Source organism: Henckelia pumila, chromosome 4, assembly GCF_033568475.1.
Source record: "Henckelia pumila isolate YLH828 chromosome 4, ASM3356847v2, whole genome shotgun sequence".
In the NCBI taxonomy this organism is placed as follows: domain Eukaryota; kingdom Viridiplantae; phylum Streptophyta; class Magnoliopsida; order Lamiales; family Gesneriaceae; genus Henckelia; species Henckelia pumila.
The window spans coordinates 644,201-662,747 of record NC_133123.1 but is presented as its reverse complement, the minus strand read 5'-3'; the positions used below and the strand labels follow the sequence as shown (position 1 = coordinate 662,747).

General features: G+C 37.2%; 2 protein-coding genes and 2 pseudogenes across 2 annotated transcripts; 3 read left to right on the top strand and 1 right to left on the bottom strand.

The window, feature by feature from the left end:
- The first annotated feature begins 358 nt into the window (after positions 1-358).
- LOC140867265 (epidermis-specific secreted glycoprotein EP1-like) lies at positions 359-1,754 on the top strand (annotated as a pseudogene).
- A 1,381-nt stretch (positions 1,755-3,135) lies between these two features.
- Positions 3,136-5,187, top strand: LOC140867552 (uncharacterized). Its single transcript, XM_073272624.1, has 2 exons — positions 3,136-3,545; positions 3,923-5,187. The coding sequence occupies exons 1-2, from the start codon at positions 3,170-3,172 to the stop codon at positions 4,021-4,023; spliced, it is 477 nt and encodes a 158-aa protein (XP_073128725.1). The 5' UTR covers positions 3,136-3,169; the 3' UTR covers positions 4,024-5,187.
- On the top strand, positions 4,213-4,994 carry LOC140867585 (heat shock 70 kDa protein 18-like). Its single transcript, XM_073272648.1, has 3 exons — positions 4,213-4,233; positions 4,344-4,751; positions 4,836-4,994. Exons 1-3 carry the CDS (start codon positions 4,213-4,215, stop codon positions 4,992-4,994), a joined length of 588 nt encoding a protein of 195 aa, XP_073128749.1.
- A 657-nt stretch (positions 5,188-5,844) lies between the features above and the next one.
- On the bottom strand, positions 5,845-8,382 carry LOC140865274 (heat shock cognate 70 kDa protein-like; annotated as a pseudogene).
- Between the last annotated feature and the right edge of the window lie 10,165 nt (positions 8,383-18,547).

The following is an 18,547-nucleotide window of genomic DNA, read 5'->3' as shown; positions in this document are numbered from 1 at the left end:
TCCGAGAAAAATAATGTGGGTCCAGGGAGTGCAAACAAATTTTTTCTGACAAGGGACTGATTCTTAATTTGCTTTTGGATTTAGGAACTGAACACCAATTCACCCATAGATTAACTGATGAATTAAGTTGAAAACAAGCTAGCTAGCTCTAGCATGCACCATGCGGCCACCACATCCAGACCCAGGTTTTGAATGGGTAAGATTTCTTATTTCGAATAACGTAGCAGCATATTAAATAAAAAGACACTATTTGGATTTGAATTCCAATGCAGCAAGTTAAATACATGGAAGCCAGCTACATCTATATATAGCTAGCGATCAGTGTATCCTTTCTATAGAAATATAGAATCACCATCGATCCATTCATTGCATATCCAAAACAAAAATGTCAACCCCACTCTGCCTTTCATTTCTCATCGTACTAATCACCTCATTCGTCTTTGCTAAAGCCATTGTTCCTCCTTCGGGAACATTCAAGTATGTCAACCAAGGCGATTTCGGCGAGTACAGCGTCGAGTACTTGGCCGACTATCGTGTGTTAGACATTGTTACTTTCCCATTTACGCTATGCTTCTACAACTCAACCCCTAATGCTTTCATCCTAGGACTTCGGATGGGGCATCGTCGATCCAAATCCATCATGAGATGGGTTTGGGATGCCAACAGGGGAAATCCGGTCAAAGAGAACGCCACCCTCACCTTCGGTAGGGATGGAAATTTGGTATTAGCCGACGTGGATGGCTCCGTGGCGTGGCAAACAAATACAGCGAACAAAGATGTGGTGGGCTTAAATTTGCTTCCAAATGGGAACTTGGTGTTATATGATAGCAAAGGGAAGTATGTTTGGCAAAGTTTTGATCACCCAACCGACACTCTCTTAGTGGGCCAGTCTTTAAGGGCTGCAGGCGGCCCAACAAGACTCGTCAGCCGGTTGTCGGAAGCACAACCCTCTAATGGGCCTTACTCCTTCGTCATGGAGAAAAGGTATTGGGCTATGTACTATCAATCCAAGAATGCACAAAAGCCCTGGATTTATTACAAGTCGGATGAGTTTGGAAATGGCAAGGGTGCTTTGGCTTTCTTTGTCTTCTATTGTGAACCTAAGAACGATGCAAACTATGGGTTCGAGCTCGGGTTCTCATTCAATCTAAGCAACTTGGACAGCTCCGGAACGGACATATTTTCCCGCCCCAAGTACAATAGCACATACACGATGCTAAAGAGTCGATATTGATGGTAACTTAAGAACGTATACACATGATGAAAACGTGGATTGGGGGGCGTTGGAAGTGACATATGTGCTGTTTGATAGAGATGAAGGGCGAGCAAGTGAGTGCCAGTTGCCGAAGAGATGTGGATCATTGGGAGTTTGTGATGCAGATCAATGTGTCGCGTGTCCCAAGCCCCAAAGGCTTGTTAGGGTGGAGCAATGCATGTGCGCCTCCTTCGTTGCCGCCTTGCAAGGGCGGAGCGAATGTGAACTTTTATAAGGTGGTAGGTGTTGAATATTACACCGACGATTACAACAATGTAGAGATAAATGCATAAAGGACTGCAAATGCATGAGATTAATCTTCTATAGGGCCGAGTCTTCTAAGTGTTTGTCAGTGCCGGAGCTTGGAACTTTGGTGAAGGTCGCCAACCCTGCGCATGTTGGATTCATCAAGATTTCTAAGTAAATCTTGACAACTCTGTTCTTTGTTATTTATTGATTTGAAGAAAATGTAATCTATCGTTTTATAATACATGCCTTCTTGTTGGGCCGAGTAAAATGCAGTGTTGTTAAGAAATGAAGTTGCTAAATTCATACATTAATTAATTGCAAAAATATTGGCGACAACTTACAAATTGAATTATACCGTACAATAGATTCACAATTTCTTCCGCCAAAATTCTTTAATTACCGCAAAAATCAGCAACAAGTGCAAGTATGTCACAAATTTTTTTTTTTTAACCAAACAGTTTTGAAAAAGATTGATGCACCTTTAGTAGGGAATTGAAGTGGTGTTTGAACTGTAAATAATCGAAAAGCCACCATTGAAGCTATATATCTCAATGTACTTGACAAAATAGTTTTTTTTTTAATTAAAATATATTTGAGATAATTTTGTGATTTAAAAATAATGTATAAGCTAAAGTGCATAGCTCTCAAATTACAATCTACCATTTTAAATTAGATTTTTACTTATCAACCACCACCATTAATTTATCATATAATTATTCTAAGATAATCTAATTAGTAATTTTTTTAGACGAGTCTACTACTTAAAAAAATATTATTATTATTTTTATAATTGTGTTACCTTTTATAGAAATCATAGATTCTTCATCTCATACATATAAATCTTTGAAACCATCGAACACAGTATCTACTCATTATTTGTTCTGGTGACAACAAATCTTCTTATTGTTCAGACACCCAAAGGGGGGTAATCTATTTTCTCCACATGTTTTTTTATCTTGTTTCGCTCATGAATATAAAGTGTATCATGTTATTTGTGGAAAGTATGTCTAATTAGGTTACAGATGAGGCATTCATATTGTGGGTGAGAAAATCTGCAGTTCATAATTTTCTAAAAGTATTAGTATAAATATTTTTTAAAAAAAGTATTATGATAAATCATTATTAAAAATGTATTATTGATATAAATAAAGGTCTTACAAATCGAATAAAGATATTATTTAGAAAAATCAGTATTCCACTAATTGCAATCCAAAATAATAAATTCGTAAAAGTCATATCGTCCAAATCTTTTTATGAAAGTAAGATTTATAATAAATTTCTAGAAAAGGATTGCATATCTAACCAAAAAATGAATAATGACTGTGTGTATGTCACTGAGTTATATTATATAGTAGAACTATAGAAAATTGTTTTTTTTTTTTAAAAAAAAAACAATTATTTTAAGATTTTAATTTATTTAAATATATAAATTGCCAACTATTAAAAAAAAACAATTATTTTAAGATTTTAATTTATTTAAATATATAAATTGCCAACTATTTGAGATATTATGAGATTCAAATTCTATTCACCCTTCCGTCCATTTTTAAACCCTCTTTAAAGAAAGCAGTTTCCCTCTCTAACGATCAACGAGAGTTCATCAAGAAAGGGTTTTTGATTAAGCTCTTTTCTAACGATTTCACTCCATAATTCGATTTGTGAATCATGAATGAAGAAAGTGTAGCTGCAATTGGAATCGCCTCGGCCAATCCAGAGATTATAATCGATTCAGCCAAGGATACAGAGATCAGAATCGCCTTGAATAAAAAAAGTGGAATCTTGAATGACTTTCCAGAGATTGAAATCGATTCATCCACCATGAAGGACGATGCAGAGTTTCGAATCGACACGGCGATTTTAATCGATTTGGGCTGCTCTTATTCTCGTGTTTCTGTTTGTCTGCCCGATGGAGGAAAGTTGGAAATAGTGCCAAATGTTCTAGGGAGCACATCGACGCCTTGTTATGTTACCTTTGGAGAGAATGAGTATTGGGTTGGTGAATTTGATGCTGCGTTAACCAATCCTAAAAATACAATTTTTGGTAAGTTTTCTGTTATTCTAGTGTTCCGAAACTGTTTTAGGTACATTTTTAAAATTCTGTGTTTTGAGCACATCTGAGATGGGGTTATCGACAGCTATTATGTTTGGATTCATTTGGGATTTCCAAAGGTTTAGAGTAATTTTCAGTGTGATTACCTGTCTTCACTCGTGTTTTTATTTTTTTGTGGTTTGCGGAGATCATGTATGAATCTCGAGTGAACAGCATTGATCGACTTCGAATTCTTGTTGGTAGTTTTTCGAAAGGCTTCTGGGTAGCAAATAGTCAAATGATCTGTTTCCATTAATATACTTGTGTTTTTGTTAATCTGGTCAAGTGATAAATTATCATTGTGTAACATGCTTCATCCAATTTTTCAGATTCCAAAAGACTCATGGCAGAAAGTTTAATGACGTTGTTGTACAAGATGATCGGCCTTTTGAGGTGGTTCCAAAATCAGATTATGATAATAAGGCGATGATTGAACTCACTGATCATAGAAGAATCTCCCCGGAACGAATCTCTGCCGCCATTCTCAGTAAGATGAAGAAGATAGCCGAAGAACTCTGGGCCACCAGGTGACTAATGCCGTTATTTCGGTACCAACAGTAGGAAGCCGTTGCCCTCGTCTATGAGCTGCCCCGTGAAGCAAAGAATGTGTTGATGATTGATGTTGGAGGCTGCTCGACTGGTATTTCTATCATAGAGGATAAGACAAAGACTAATGCACATTGGAGCATTGAATTAGGGGGAAGACGTTTTGACAAAAATATGTTGGAGTATTTGGTGGGAGTTTTTTAGCAAAAACATGGAAAAGACATACGAGGAAGCCACAGGGCCTTGTCAAAGTTACCAACAGCCTGTGAGAGGGCAAAGAGGGTCCTCTCTGTTGCAGCTTTCGCCACTGTCAGAGTCGATTCCTTCGTGGAAGGAATCGACTTTGAATCAAAAGTTACACATTCGACATTTGAAGAATTGAATTCAGAGCTGTTCAAGGAATTCGTTTCACATGTTGAAAGCTGTTTGAACTATAAAAACATGACCAAGACGATGATCGACGATATCATTCTGATCGGTGGTTCAAGCCGGATACCCAAGTTGAAGCAGCTGATTCAAGAATTTTTTGAGGGAAGAAAATTGCACGGAGTACGTGCACCAGAGGATGCTATTGCTCATGGGGCTGCACTCCATGCTGCAAAGTTAAGCAAGGTTTTCAAGACAAAAACGATGCTTGAGAAATATACCTGCGAGGCAAGATCTTTTCTTTTGGATAAAAAATCCTTTTCGTTGTAGTCGTCCTTGGTGCAAGAGATTGATATTGTTATGGAAGAGATAGGAGATGCAACAAGATGGCTGGAAGAACATAAATACGATGATGACGCAAACACATTCATGAATAAAAGAAGGCGCTTGCAGACTATATGGAGCCCAGTCATGCTGAAGAGTGATTGAGGCAGTAGTTCGGGGAACTTTATACCTATCTCTTAGTTAGAATAAGACATTTCATACTATTTCTTTTCAAGTAGTTGCAATTGAGACAACCTTAATCAGATTTTCTGTCTTCTATTTCTTTTCAAGTAGTTGCATATTCACTGCCTTGTTAATGCCTATAGGTGAGCTGATTCTTCATCTTTTTTTTGCTTGTGTAGTTCCATTTCTTTTTTTTTTTTTTTTTTCTTTTGAGAAGATGTATAGTTCCATTTCTTTCAGATATTGTTCCTTACTTTTTGATGCCATCTAAAAAATTAGAAGCCGAAAAAACAACTTTAGAAATCAAATTCCAGAAAAAACTTAAATTGATTTCTAGCAACAAAGGAGGGGATTTTATCAACAAATTTTTTTACCTCTTTAACTAAAATTCCCAGATGACATGACAAAAATTTGAACTTTACATAATTGTTATTAACCAACTCCACTCACCTTTGCAAAACAGGTTGAATAAGACTTCATGAGAGTAAAAAACGAACTCCCAAATTCAAGTTGCACCAGAAAGTTTCTGCACCATGAAGGTATATATGCATGCGAACCTTAACCAAATCAACTGGGTGGGTAGTGCTGGTGAAGCCTCCAACATGGGAGTTACCCCGCCCCAACCCCATACACCCAAGGTTAAAATTTATCTTCTTCTCTCAAACAGAAATAGTAGAGAATTACTGGTCTATAAGTTCTCACTTATATAATTTTTAATGTATTTAAAGATTCTTGTCTAAATTAAACATCAGTAGAAGCGTGTGAAACAATCTGTCATTTAGTTTTTTGGCTGTAAATTTGCGGACACTCTGATCTACGAAGCTCACACAAGTAAAAGATTAACTAAAATATCATTGTGTACAAAGCCAAACACTTGAATGTTTGGGTCAATAACATCCAATCATATAGTCTCAAAAAAAAAAATGGTCTAATTATGTAAACTAATTCTAACACGAAACATAAACCAAATTAATCTCCATCAATTAGTAATCAACATTAAGCTATAGCTAATCTAATGATAGGATCCCAGGTGATAGTCGACCTCTTTCTTTTATTCTCAAACAAATCTGCCCCTCTACAGCTTGGTGCTCATCCAACCGCTTGATGGAGGATACAATCTCATTTTTTTAATTTTTCTACAATATGCAAGTGGTGAGTTGCCAGCACGTTTCTTGTTCATTCCAAGACTTCTGATGCCATAAATACAAATTTCCAGCTCACTCTCTGCCAAGGATTTCTTTTGCTGCTCCTTATCGTCAAGCTCAAATTTCTTGGCTTCCTCCAACATTCTTTCAATCTCATTCTTGGACAAGACGCCTTTAACACCGCTGATCGTGATGCTGCCAGTCTCACCAGTTGTTCCATCTTCAGCTGACACAGTAAAGATGCCATTGGTATCAACTTCGAAACACACCTTTATCCTAGCGGCACCCCTCGGAGCAGGAGAAATGCCAGATACAACAAATTCACCAAACAGAATGTTGCCGCTTGCTGTAGGCCTCTCACATTCATACACAGGGAATACTATTTGAGTTTGGTCATCCTCGGTAGTGGTTACTAATATTTCCTTCTTGGTAGGAATTGTGGTATTTCTGGGAACTACAACACAAATATTATCCTCTGACATTGCGATACCAAGGGAGAGAGGGGTGACATCCGTCCATACTACTTCTTGAATCTCTTGATTATGTTCACCATTCAAATTCGCAGCTTGAATTGCAGCACCGCGAGCTACTGCCTCTTGAATGCCTTTTGACAACTTCTTGCCATTGAAGAACTCCTGCAGCAGTTGTTGCACCTTTGGAATTCTGGTTGACCCACCAACAAGCACCACATCGTGGATGCTTCTTTTGTCCACCTCGGCATCCTTCAAACAAGTCTCCACATGGTCGATGCATTTCTTAAACAATTCCATGTTGAGCTCCTCAAATTTTTCACGGGTTAGTTGATATTCGAAATCAATTCCGTCATCCAAACTATCAATCATAATAGTTGTACTCCGCGAATTAGACAAAAACCTTTTTGCCTTCTCACAAGCTGTCCTCAACCTTCTCAATGCACGAGGGTCTATAATGTCTTTTCTGTGCTTGCTCTTGAACTCTTCAGCACAATGATCCACCATTCTGTTGTCAAAATCAACTCCTCCAAGGTGGGTGTCACCAGCTATTGCCTTTACAGCAAAGGTACCCTTCACCACTGTGACAAGTGAGACATCAAAAGTACCGCCACCAAGGTCGAAAATTAGAACATTCTTTACATCTGAGCTAGAAGATTTGCGAAGACTATAGGCAATAGCCGCAGCAGTTGGCTCAGCAGTGATACGCAAGACATTGAAGCCAGCAATTATTCCAGCGGTTTTGGTTGCTTGCCTCTGGGCATCGTTAAAGTATGCAGGCACAGTAATGACTGCATTTTTAATGCTAAATCCAAGAAAAGCTTCAGCGCTGCACTTCATCTTGGTGAGAAGAATGGAATAAATCTGCTCCGCAGCAAATTGTTTCTCTTCATCTTTATAGGTGACCACAATCATGGGCTTATCATTTGCACCACGAATGACCTTGAAAGGCCAGCGTTTCAGATCACTCTGGATCAAAGGGTCACTAAATCTCCTACCAATCAATCTCTTAATATCTGCAAAGTAAGTTAGAACGCATAATCATTATTTACTGAGATATTATGAGTAATAATATCATCCAAATGCATCACATGACAGCAGTTTTCTTGTTCAATAAAAAACCATACAGTCCGTAAAGAACAGCATCCTTAGCATGATATGCAGAAGAATTATCGACACAAGAAAAAAAATGCCTAGACTGATTGTGCGCAACGAAGAGTCCAAGCAATTGCCATAGTATTAAATATTTCATTCTAAACTCATATATTCTTAGTTCTCACAATCGCGCAGAAAATTAGAACAGTCTAATACAAAAGATTTCACACGTTATGACAGAAAATTAGATGTAAATAGCATTGATAATCCAGATGAAACCCATCAAGACGGGGGAATGAATGAAGAAACTGGAAGGGGTAATATCTCACCAAAAACAGTATTAGTGGGCTTCAATGCCGCAAAATCCACAACACTATCGCCAATTTCACATCGGGCCACCACACCGCAGCGCATGAATAAGCGGTGCCCAAAACAATTCCAATCGCCGGTGTATCGCTTATTCCAGCCATGCTTATCCAACGGCGCTGTGCTAAATCAATGGAATCTCTCGATATTTTGTATTTAACGGATTATGGATGAGGGGATACGAATCTCAACTAATTGAGGAGGAAATTGGAAAAACACGAGCCTCGATAATTATTTTCTATTCGATTTAGAAACTGGTAGATCGGACATGAATCTCCAAACCCTAATAGGTTTTGTCTCGGCAGGTCCAACACGTGAGCTTATATATATATATATATATATATATATATATATATATATACACACACTAATTTTTTTTTTAGGGAAATATATACACACACTAATACTTGGGAAAATTATTTTAAAATCCCCAAACCCAAACATTTCTTTCTCTTAACTCCCTACACTCCAATTTCTTTGTTTCAACTCCCTAGTGGTCCACAAATTTGTCTTAATAAAGTGTTTAGCATTTAATCCTTTGTACGTGGCATTGTTTTACCTATCAAACCAGTTCAGGCTAAGCCGAACTATTGGTTACGCAAGGTTTCCAGCCGATATACTCTGGATTAGGGTCCAACATGCTTCCGTAAGATGAATTAAATTCAAAAACCTCTTTGACCATAGTGTCGTCGGGTCATACCTGCCGAGTTTTATGAAGTGCTCCTCACACTCCAACCACGCAGTCGCAACAGATGGTTTCTGCACAAGCTCCTTCAACGACACCCAGCACAGCCTTAATTCGTTTTCTACCTTAAGGCGTATGGTATATGAATTTAAGTATAAAATATGAGCATGAAAGAACAAGAGACTTTAGAAAAATTATTCAGACATAATATTATTACATAAATCAACTCCTTTGAAGAGGAGAAGACAACTTGTTTAGCTACTCATAGTAGCCTTGTTCTTGAAATACATAAAAGAAAATTTATACAATAGAAAGAGAAATTTTACAACAATTTATTTGTAAGAAAACTGAAGGGAATGATCGATGTCTTCAGCTTCCTTGAACGCTTGTATTTATAGCTGAGGTTCCACTCGTTTCACCGAGAAACTTCAGGGAATCTTACAGCTGTTTGTCCTGTCCTTCTATGCCATTATTAATGGCATCTTTAGCTAGTGGATGAATCACCCGTTATCCACCTTGTCCTGTTATGCCATTATTGATGGCATCGTTTGTTGGTGGAGGAGTCACATGTCGTCCTTTTTCTTTTGGCTCTATACTCCTCACATGTCTTCTTTATTCTTGTCGGGGCATCTTCTGCTTTTGCAGTGGTCCCCTGAAAAAATGCATCTTTGGTGGTCCCTGTCCACCTTTGCTTGTCTCGGAAAAATCTTTTCGATCCGTTCGGGGTCTGAATGTTTTTCCGAACTCTGGCTCCTTCTGATCAGGACATTCTGGGCAGATAACCTCTGACCATCTTCCTATGTGAGCCATGTTACAAATTTTTCGACGAGTTTCTTTACTCCCCGGCAGCTTGTTGTTCCACAAAAAGTTTCTCTTCTTTTCGAAGAGTTCTTCTGCGAAAGCCGTAGTTTTTCCTGTCATTGTGTTTAACAGGAACGATCCATTCACAGAATTTTGGTAGAATTTGAACGGAAATTTGACTTTGTCCATCTCGGTGAGACAGACCCAAATACCACATGCCCTTCTGGTTGAGATTTCATTTTCTCCAAAAGTGGACACCAAGGGTATTTCTTCAGCTTTAGGATCCTTGATAAATTTATGGCTCGTCAAATCAGGTCTCCTTAGCTTGATGAAATGAAATTGTTCGTGTGATCCTTTTCCTGTTGGCTCTGGAGCTGCACTGAAGAAATATAATTCTAGCACATCTCTTCTGGACAAATGATCATTATTTGCCCATGTTTCTTGAACTGCTTCCTGGATCCATTTTGATAACTGTGATATCTCCGGGAAGCTTGGCGACGTTGTATAAACTGAGGTCAAAGCCCCAAATTCATACCAGAGCTTTACATCCTTAGGATTGACATTGTTTTTTAGCCAAACCCTTGGATATATTCCTGCAACATCAACCCTGCAAGTGTTCGAATTTATTTCACTCCTTGTCTTTAATTTCTCCCACCTTTGTTGATAAACCTGGAATGGAGAAATAATAGCTGGATTAGTATCAATCTTAGATTTACCCTTGTCAGTGTTGGGCCTAAGATTGATCTCTTCCTCTTTTATCCCAGAGGCGGAGGGTTGACTTGATGAGTTTTTCTCATCAATTGTTGCTTCATCCAATTCATCAAAAGTTGATGATAGATTAGCACTTGTTTCTTGGGTTTTGGAATCCTCAACCTTTTGTTCTACAACCAGTGGCTGTAATTTTTCTTCTTGTAAAACCAATGGTTTTAACATATCATGTTTATGAGAAACCAATGGTTTCTCTATAGCTTTAACAATTGGCCCTTGAATAGCCGCCCATAGTTGAGTTTGAGCTTGCATACATCCAGTAATACGATTAGATACTTTGATCCGATCGGCTTGTTGTAACCTGCCAGCCATTTCAGCATTAATGACTAACTGGTTGAACTCGGTTTGAAGCAACCCAAGTTGTTCCCTGAGATGCCTCTGCATTTTCATGATGGAATCCACGTCACTGCATTCCATCTCTTGTTAAGAAATCTGCAAGAATATTTTCATGAGATTTAATAATAACAATATCAAAAATATAATTTTGACATAATGCTTGCCATCTTAATAACCTAGCTTTCTCAGGTTTGGATTCAATCTTATTTCTTAAGAAAGCTTTTATCTGGGTGTTATCAACCTTCAGCGTGAATTTTTTAGCAAGTAAAAATAATGGCCATTTTTCAAAAGCCCTTTTAACTGCATAAAATTCCTTCTCGTTGATATGCCATCTGATGGCCTCAGATTCTGAAAAAAGACCGCTACAGTATCTGCATGGTATTTCTCCATCCGGGGTGATCTTGGTAAGGACTGCAGCCCACCATTCGTCACTGGCATCCGTGAATAATACCAGATCATCTTCATCTACGGGTATAGCTATTTTTGGGAGATTCTTACATATCTCCTTTAATTGGTTTACCCCTTTAGTATGGTCATCAGTCCATATAAATCTGGCATCCTTTTTTAACAAAGGACTGAACACCTTTCTGTACATTGCTAGGTTGTTTATGAACATCCCTGCAAAATTAACTACTCCTAGAAAACTCTGGAGTTGTTTTACATCTTTGAGTTTATCTGGAAAATTCTTTACCTTTTTCACAATATGAGGTTGTAGAATTATTTCAGTTTCATCAATCTCAATACCAATGAATTCAATTTTCCTTATTGCTATGACTGCTTTCTTTTCAGATAAAACCAGTCCTTCTTGTTTACAAATTTTAGAGAAAATCTCTAAGTGTTTAACATGTTCGTCTATGTTTTTTGATGCTATAAGAATTCATCAAACATAAAGTTGAAGTAATTTTTAAAAAGATTATCCATCTTTCTTTGAAATATTTGGGGTGCATTGGCCAATCCCATAGGCATAACTTCCCAAATATAGTGTCCTTGTGGAGTAGAGAAGGCTGTGAATTTCTTACTACCTTCTTCCATTCTTATCTAGTAGAATCCAGACTTACAATCAAATTTTAAGAACACTCTAGCATTTCGTACACAGCTAATTAGATGTTCTCTACTAGGTATGAAGTACCCGTCAAACTCTAGGATTTTATTAATACCTTGGAGTTAATAACTAACCTGGGTTTCCCTCTTTTTATTTCACCATGATTTTTGACCAGAAAACCTAGGCTACTATATGGTGAAACTCCTTCTTTGATTAGACCAAGGTCCAAATGTTCCTTGATAATCATTCTCATATCCCTTTGATCTGTTATGTTCATCGGGATAGGCTTATATCTGACGAATTCATACTCTTTGCCTTTCTTTAGAGTAAGACTGACTTTGAGTTGATTTCTATCCCACCATGCCAAAGGATGCTCATTATAACTTTCTTTGAGCCTCTTTTTGACATCTTCAAGGGATACCTTATTTTCTAACTCTATATCTCTATGATTTAGAGTTACCTTGAGAAGCTCCATATTCTCAGTTTGGAGTTCTTGTTCTGTTGTTATTTTCAACATGGTTTCTCCAAACCTTCTTGGATCTTTCATTTTTGGGTGAAAAAGTTGTCCCTTATCACCACGCTGGCTGCGAAATATTATCGGCAATTGTCGATAAAAAGCAACTTTGAGTCTTTGAACGATAATTTTATGATCACAAATTATAGTGAACATAAGTCTTCTTGACTCATTGTCTTGTGTGTACTTCTTAAACATTTGTAAGAAGTTATTTCCTAACAGGATATCAGCTCATGTATCATGGAAATAGATTGGTGGTGTCTTTACCTTGTACCAAGGTGTCTGACCTGCTCCTCCTATAAGGATCTCTGCTTGTTTTATTCCTTTGCAAAGAATTAAAATTCTTCGAGAGAAATCTCGTCCAGCAATTTTTGGCAAATCTTCTTCACATTTTTCAGGGAAGACTCCTCTTTTTGCTGTACAAATTCCTGCTCCCGAATCAATATAAGCTGCAAAGTATTCAGCCTTATATTGTTCATACAACATTCTTATCGGAATGTATATGGAGAAAGGACTTGTTGTCATTTTTTAAAGGGATTACTAAATGGCCCTGCCATTTTTAACAGACTGTGTTGTAACTCAGTAATCCGATTAAGACTATTCACCTTTAGTCTTCCTAAGGCTTCAGAAGGTAGAGTATGGTTACTCCTTTCTACCTTTTCAATGCGATCTAGTAAATCATGTTCATGACTTACTAATTTCAATAGCTGCTTCTTCCTCTGTTTGTAAACAGAGTTCTCGAATCTGATTAAGGGATTGTCCGTTATCTAATTCTCTTGGTTTTCCATTTCGTAGAATTCTTATTGAATCTTCCAAGTCTTTTCTTTTGCCATGAACTCTATTCTTTTTTCAAGGCGTTTCCATGGTTTATGGTCCTCCAGAAACTCTAGGCCAAGAATGAGCTGATCCACTTCTTTTCCTGGAATTCCACATATTTGAACTTCCAATTCTCCAATATTTATCAATCCTTGGTAAGTTTCTTTTTCATATTGTTCCAAATAGTAAATCGAGTTACAAGGAAACTGGTTCCGATGACTTATAATATCGAATACTATTTTCACTTCTTTCCATCCTTCTGGAGATCTAAGTTTTCCTATTATAGAAAACTCTTTTTCTTCTGGTGAAATTTCTTGAATAGGAGATTTGTCCCATCTCCTACTTGTCATTCGGTTTCCTTGAAAAGATAACCTTCGAGGTTCTATTTTAAGGTCTCTGTATAGAATCGGTCTGTCTTGAATTTGAATGTCTGTTTCCTGAATTAAAGGAAACTCGATTCTTTCTGGGAAACTCGATTCTTTCTGGGTATATTGCATGAGCAACTTTCCCAAAGATCTCTGGAATTTTAATGAACTCATTTCTAATAAATAATTCAGAATGATGAGTATTAGAAAGAGCATATGAAATTTGATATGTAATAGAATATGGTCTATTACCTTCCTTCATTAGTCTCTTTTCCTTGAAGTTTTGATGCAACGTCAAGGCTTGACTAAAGTCCCTGTCAGCTAAATTGTAGGCTATTCTTGGATAGATAACTCCTACAATTTTTCCTGCACAAAGATTTCTTGAGATAGTACCCAGGACAACATCTTGAATATTCCCCATTTTTTTATCGCATACTACGATATCTATGGGTGAATCTATTCCTTCTTTAAAAGTTGCCTTGATCATTATTTGGATTGCTCCAATATGAATCCAAGACATCTTCCTTTCTACCTCACCTTTCAACTTTTGCAATTCCTCTCTTATTTCTTCAAAAGGAATTAACTGTATCTCTATTTGATTACTTGTTAACTCCATGGGGATTGCCATTTCCCTTCTGGATACTTTGTAAATCAAATTATGTCTTATTTGTCTAAACCCTAGGTTGCCTAAGACTCTTTCTACTTGTCCTGCCGAAAATCCCTGGTACTTTTGTAATGTTGGATTTTTTCTCATAATCCTTTGGACCATATTATGAGATATCGTGGTTTGGCTAAAGAATCCAGCCAAACTTTCATGTGTTTCATGCCGAAATACTTCTTCTTTATTTTGATTCTGATTCTGATCCATCCTCAGAATCTTCTTGACTAAACAATATCTCTTCTTCGTATATGCTTTCATCTGAGGGGATATCCTCAAATTGATATACTTGGACTAGATCTTGAAAGAAGACCGCATCATCCATATCTGGTGTTGCTTCAAAGAGTTTAACTCCTTTTTTCTCATTTTCTGGACAATTTGTAGATATATGTCCTCTTGCTCCACATGTCCAGCAGTTGCAATCCTTGAAACTTTCACTTGCTCTTGTATGAGTTCTTCTGAAAGTTCTTCTTGATGGTGTTCTTCCCCTGCTTTGTGATGAGCTTGTTACTGGGGATGTTCTTGTAGGTCCACTTCTTCTTCCTGACCTATAAGATTTGGCCTTTTGTTTGGACCAAAATGTTCTTGGTTTCCAAGAACTTCTCATTCTTTTATTGTAGGGATTACTTCTGAATTTCTTCATTTTAAATCCCTGTGATCTGTTTCCAATGATCGTTGGAAGATCATTATCTTTACAACATAAAGGTGTACGTTTATTTATACCCCTTATTTTCTTGTAGTTCTTCTGTAATGCTGCCATATGACACCATTCTGCCAATTTTCCTTTCAAAAAGGACGCGCGTCTTGCCAAAGTGTCAAGATGACCTGGAACGTATTCTTTAATCAGCATTTCTCTCTAGGGACTTGGCATTTTTGCGAAAAATAGCTGAATAGCTACATTTTCCTCGACTCCTGAATTCCATCTGTATTTAGTGAATAACATAATGTATTCATCAACTAAACAGATATCATGTAACTCGAGGCTATACAGAGCTTGAGTATATCTTCTCTTTTTCTCTGTATCTTGATTGTTGAAATAGTCTACCCCTATGAATTGTGCTTTAAATAGGGTGGCCATTCTTTCTCCAATTTCGCTGAGGTATTCTCCTGCTAAGATTGATTCCTTCGTATCTGACATAGTCATCTCCCAAGCAATCTTGACAGATCCCATTAGACTCATTTCTAGAAGTTTAATGAATCATTCTTTATTGAGATTTAATGTCCCTGCTGCAATTCTCATAGCTGACGTCCAATCATCTATAAGATCTTCTCTGTTTTTGAAGTCCAAAACATCAAGGTTTAACATAACTCCGTAAGGATGTATTGGATCTAAAACAGTTTTTCCGTAAGGAGTTTGATGGAGTGGGATTTTACTCCTTCTTGATCTGGTTCCTGCTGGATGTGAATTTTCTCCAACCTGAAACTCACTATGTGGTTCTTCTGTTTCAACCGCATATCTTGGGGGATTTCCTATGGGTTGTTCACCTTCAGGGGAGTTCATTTTTAGATCTACTACTTTGAGATTCGGTTTTCTTTTGTTGAAACTAAGTTTGATATTTATGATATATGTGTTGTCACTTAAATTTTTTTTTTGTAGTAACTTATTGATTTTAAGTTAGAATGATTTTATTGATAAATTATTGGGTTGTGATGGTAAGATGTAGCGGGCCTATCTAGGAAAAAAATTTTATTCTTTTTTTTAGGGTATAGCAAAGATAGAACAATAAAGGTAAATTCCGATAAGAGATATTAAGTTTATGTGATAGAAATAGAATTATTGCTTGAGGCGAGAGTAGGATTCCTCGCAAGAATGATTAATCGAGGGTTGTATTGTTTTCTTCTTTGGTGAATTTAAAATGTTACTTTATAGAGGCTAGTATATATATTTTTGGGAATTAAGTCCGCATGTTTCAAATTATGCTAGTTGGGTTCACAAATATCATATTGTCATTCATTTATATTAAGGTTTTTCCTTTGACGAAGAAGTCATGATTTTCTCGGAGACGACACTTGTACCATAAGGTTATAGTTTGATGGTTTGGGTTTTAAGTTTGTACTCTTAATTATATGAGGTATAAATTGATGATAAGTATGTTTTGTATCAGGTTCTTGAATCTTTGAGAATAAGAATAATCGTGGAGTTTGTTTGATAAAGAATTGGATAATCTTTGATAAGACTTAAGGGTTCGCATGGTTGGTGTTACCAAGTAAGTTTGTATTGAGTTTGACGTTCAAGTCACTATGTTTAAATAAATAGATTTGGGAACTTGTCAGACTGAGTTATAGATATTGTGATGACCGAATGATGAAGGTGTAAATCACGCGTCAGGGTAATGACTTGATATTATAATTGTTATCTCGATACGTTCGTTTTACGTTGGGGTTAATTGTATATAAGTATTTGTATTGATGTTCTTTCAATATCCTTGGGTTGTATAAATTTGAATTACGAGGTCATATTATAGGAGTGTCTCCACCAAGATTTTTGGGGTGCATTAGCGAAAAGGTACTAGTTGTGTTTTGACTGTACATGGAACCAACACGTATTACTTGTGAGCGGATTATTCAGTTTATTAGGTAATTGACTTAGTATTTTGATTTTGAGGAGTTTAGATTCCATGGACTGTAAGTAGAGGCAACTAGGAAATGATATGGAATTAACCACTGAATGTTATATGATTACGCTATTTAGAGACGATGACATGTAAATACTGTTTGGGGATTTCACTCCTCCAATAGGAAAATATGAGTGCCTTAAGCCTAAACTAACCACATAATTAGAATTCATATATTTTAAGCATATTCCTAACGTTAGGAGAATTTATGTTGTGCATGACGTTTGACACTAAATTCACTTTTTGGGTTTCATGGATTTATAGCACTCGAGATTTAAGACTTTCAAGTGTTCAATAGTTGGAAGCGTAGTGTTAAATGGATAAGTTGAAGAAAATTGCGATGAATGACAGATGTTCGACTCAAAGATGTTTAACTTGTTATAGAAGGCTAGTGTGTGGATAAGCTTTACAAGTTGAATTTATTGGAGTTGATATTGTAATCTTATGCTTTAATAAGTAAATTTGGGAACAAAAGTTCGGCTCACGAATGTTGGAGGATTGATGAGTAGAGTGTATAAGCATATGAAATCAGTCAAGTTTTGGCATAGTGCGATTGTTGTGTTTAGGAAGATGAATAATAGAGTTAATATTTGAGTTTTACATATAAGTTGAGATAAGTATGTGGTTGTACTTTCATTATAGTACTAAGATTTGTATAAAATATCAGATTTTGTTTACAGTGGTGTAACATCTAGAATTTCTTTACATTAACCGTAATGCATAAATAGGGGATTTAAATATTTTAAATAGAATTAAATAATTATTTTAAGGTTTATTTCATTGAAAAATTTAGGTTTTTATATATATAAATATTTTAAACTTTATTTTTCATCTAATCGGGTCATTTTAAGGGATTTTAGCATGTTTTTGAATTTGGGCCCGATTTAAATTCGAAAATTAGCATTTAAAATTATCCAAAATAATTGAGTTGGGCTAAATTCTTATTTTTTTTTATATAAGCCCATCAACAATTAACGATATTGGGCCCATGACCTATTCTCTTTTAAGGCCCGTTTGAAAGCCTAATCCACTCCTTGTTATCCCTTTCCTCACGACATTTCTGATTTCTGGGAATTCTAGGGCGCCATTAGCCGTTCCTCTCCACCTGCACACACCACACGAAAATCCTGATTAAATTTCAAGATAGCTGCGGAATCACGATCGCCTCGTCGCAGCCTTCGTTTTCATACTTTTATTTTACAGATTGAGGCATGTTCATTTTTCTTCCTATGCGCCATTTAGATCGATATAATGTTCCATTGTTGATAAATTTGTGTTCACGCATTTCTTGTGGTTTAGAGTTCTAGATTTTTTTTAAATTTCATGCTCTATCATCCTGATTTTTTTTGCATTTCTGCTCGCTTTCCCATTTTGTTTTTGAGCCCGGTTGGTCTTTATGTTGCTGGCCGTGTGGGTGTTATCGGGGTGTGTGTTGAGGGCTGGATGGAAGGCCGGTCATGGCGCAGAGGTGGCTAGAGATGTAGGGTGAGGGGATGGAGTGTTGTTGCGCATAGGATTCTGCGCGGGACTCCTGTTCGTGAGCCCGGGCCGTGGCTGGGTAGGATGGTCCGGCAGGACCATGGGGTGGTCCTGCCGGTTGGGCTCCGGCCATGGTGGTCAGAGCAGAGGGAACGATACAAGGGAAGGAGTCGGGAGTTTGGAGATGCCGAAGAGAAGGGAGTGGGGCTGGGTTGTGACTTGGGCTCGGCCCAGGTGGGCTGGTCCGAGTCGGGCCGGGTTTGAGTTAGTGGATCGGGTCATAACTTAAGTGGGTCTGGGTCTGGGTCAATTAATTAATGGGCCATGAGTTGGGTATGGGTTACTTATTTGGGCTTGTGTAATTTGGGTTGGTGTTGGGC

Bases quoted from the DNA above. Each gene is read 5' to 3' on its own strand.
- LOC140867552 (XM_073272624.1), top strand. From the start codon at position 3,170: ATGAATGAAGAAAGTGTAGCTGCAATTGGAATCGCCTCGGCCAATCCA. The intron at 3,546-3,922 runs GTAAGTTTTCTG...CCAATTTTTCAG, and splicing joins TCCTAAAAATACAATTTTTG to ATTCCAAAAGACTCATGGCA.
- LOC140867585 (XM_073272648.1), top strand. From the start codon at position 4,213: ATGTTGGAGGCTGCTCGACTG. The intron at 4,234-4,343 runs GTATTTCTATCA...GGAGTTTTTTAG, and splicing joins TGTTGGAGGCTGCTCGACTG to CAAAAACATGGAAAAGACAT. The intron at 4,752-4,835 runs GTTTTCAAGACA...TTTTCGTTGTAG, and splicing joins ATGCTGCAAAGTTAAGCAAG to TCGTCCTTGGTGCAAGAGAT.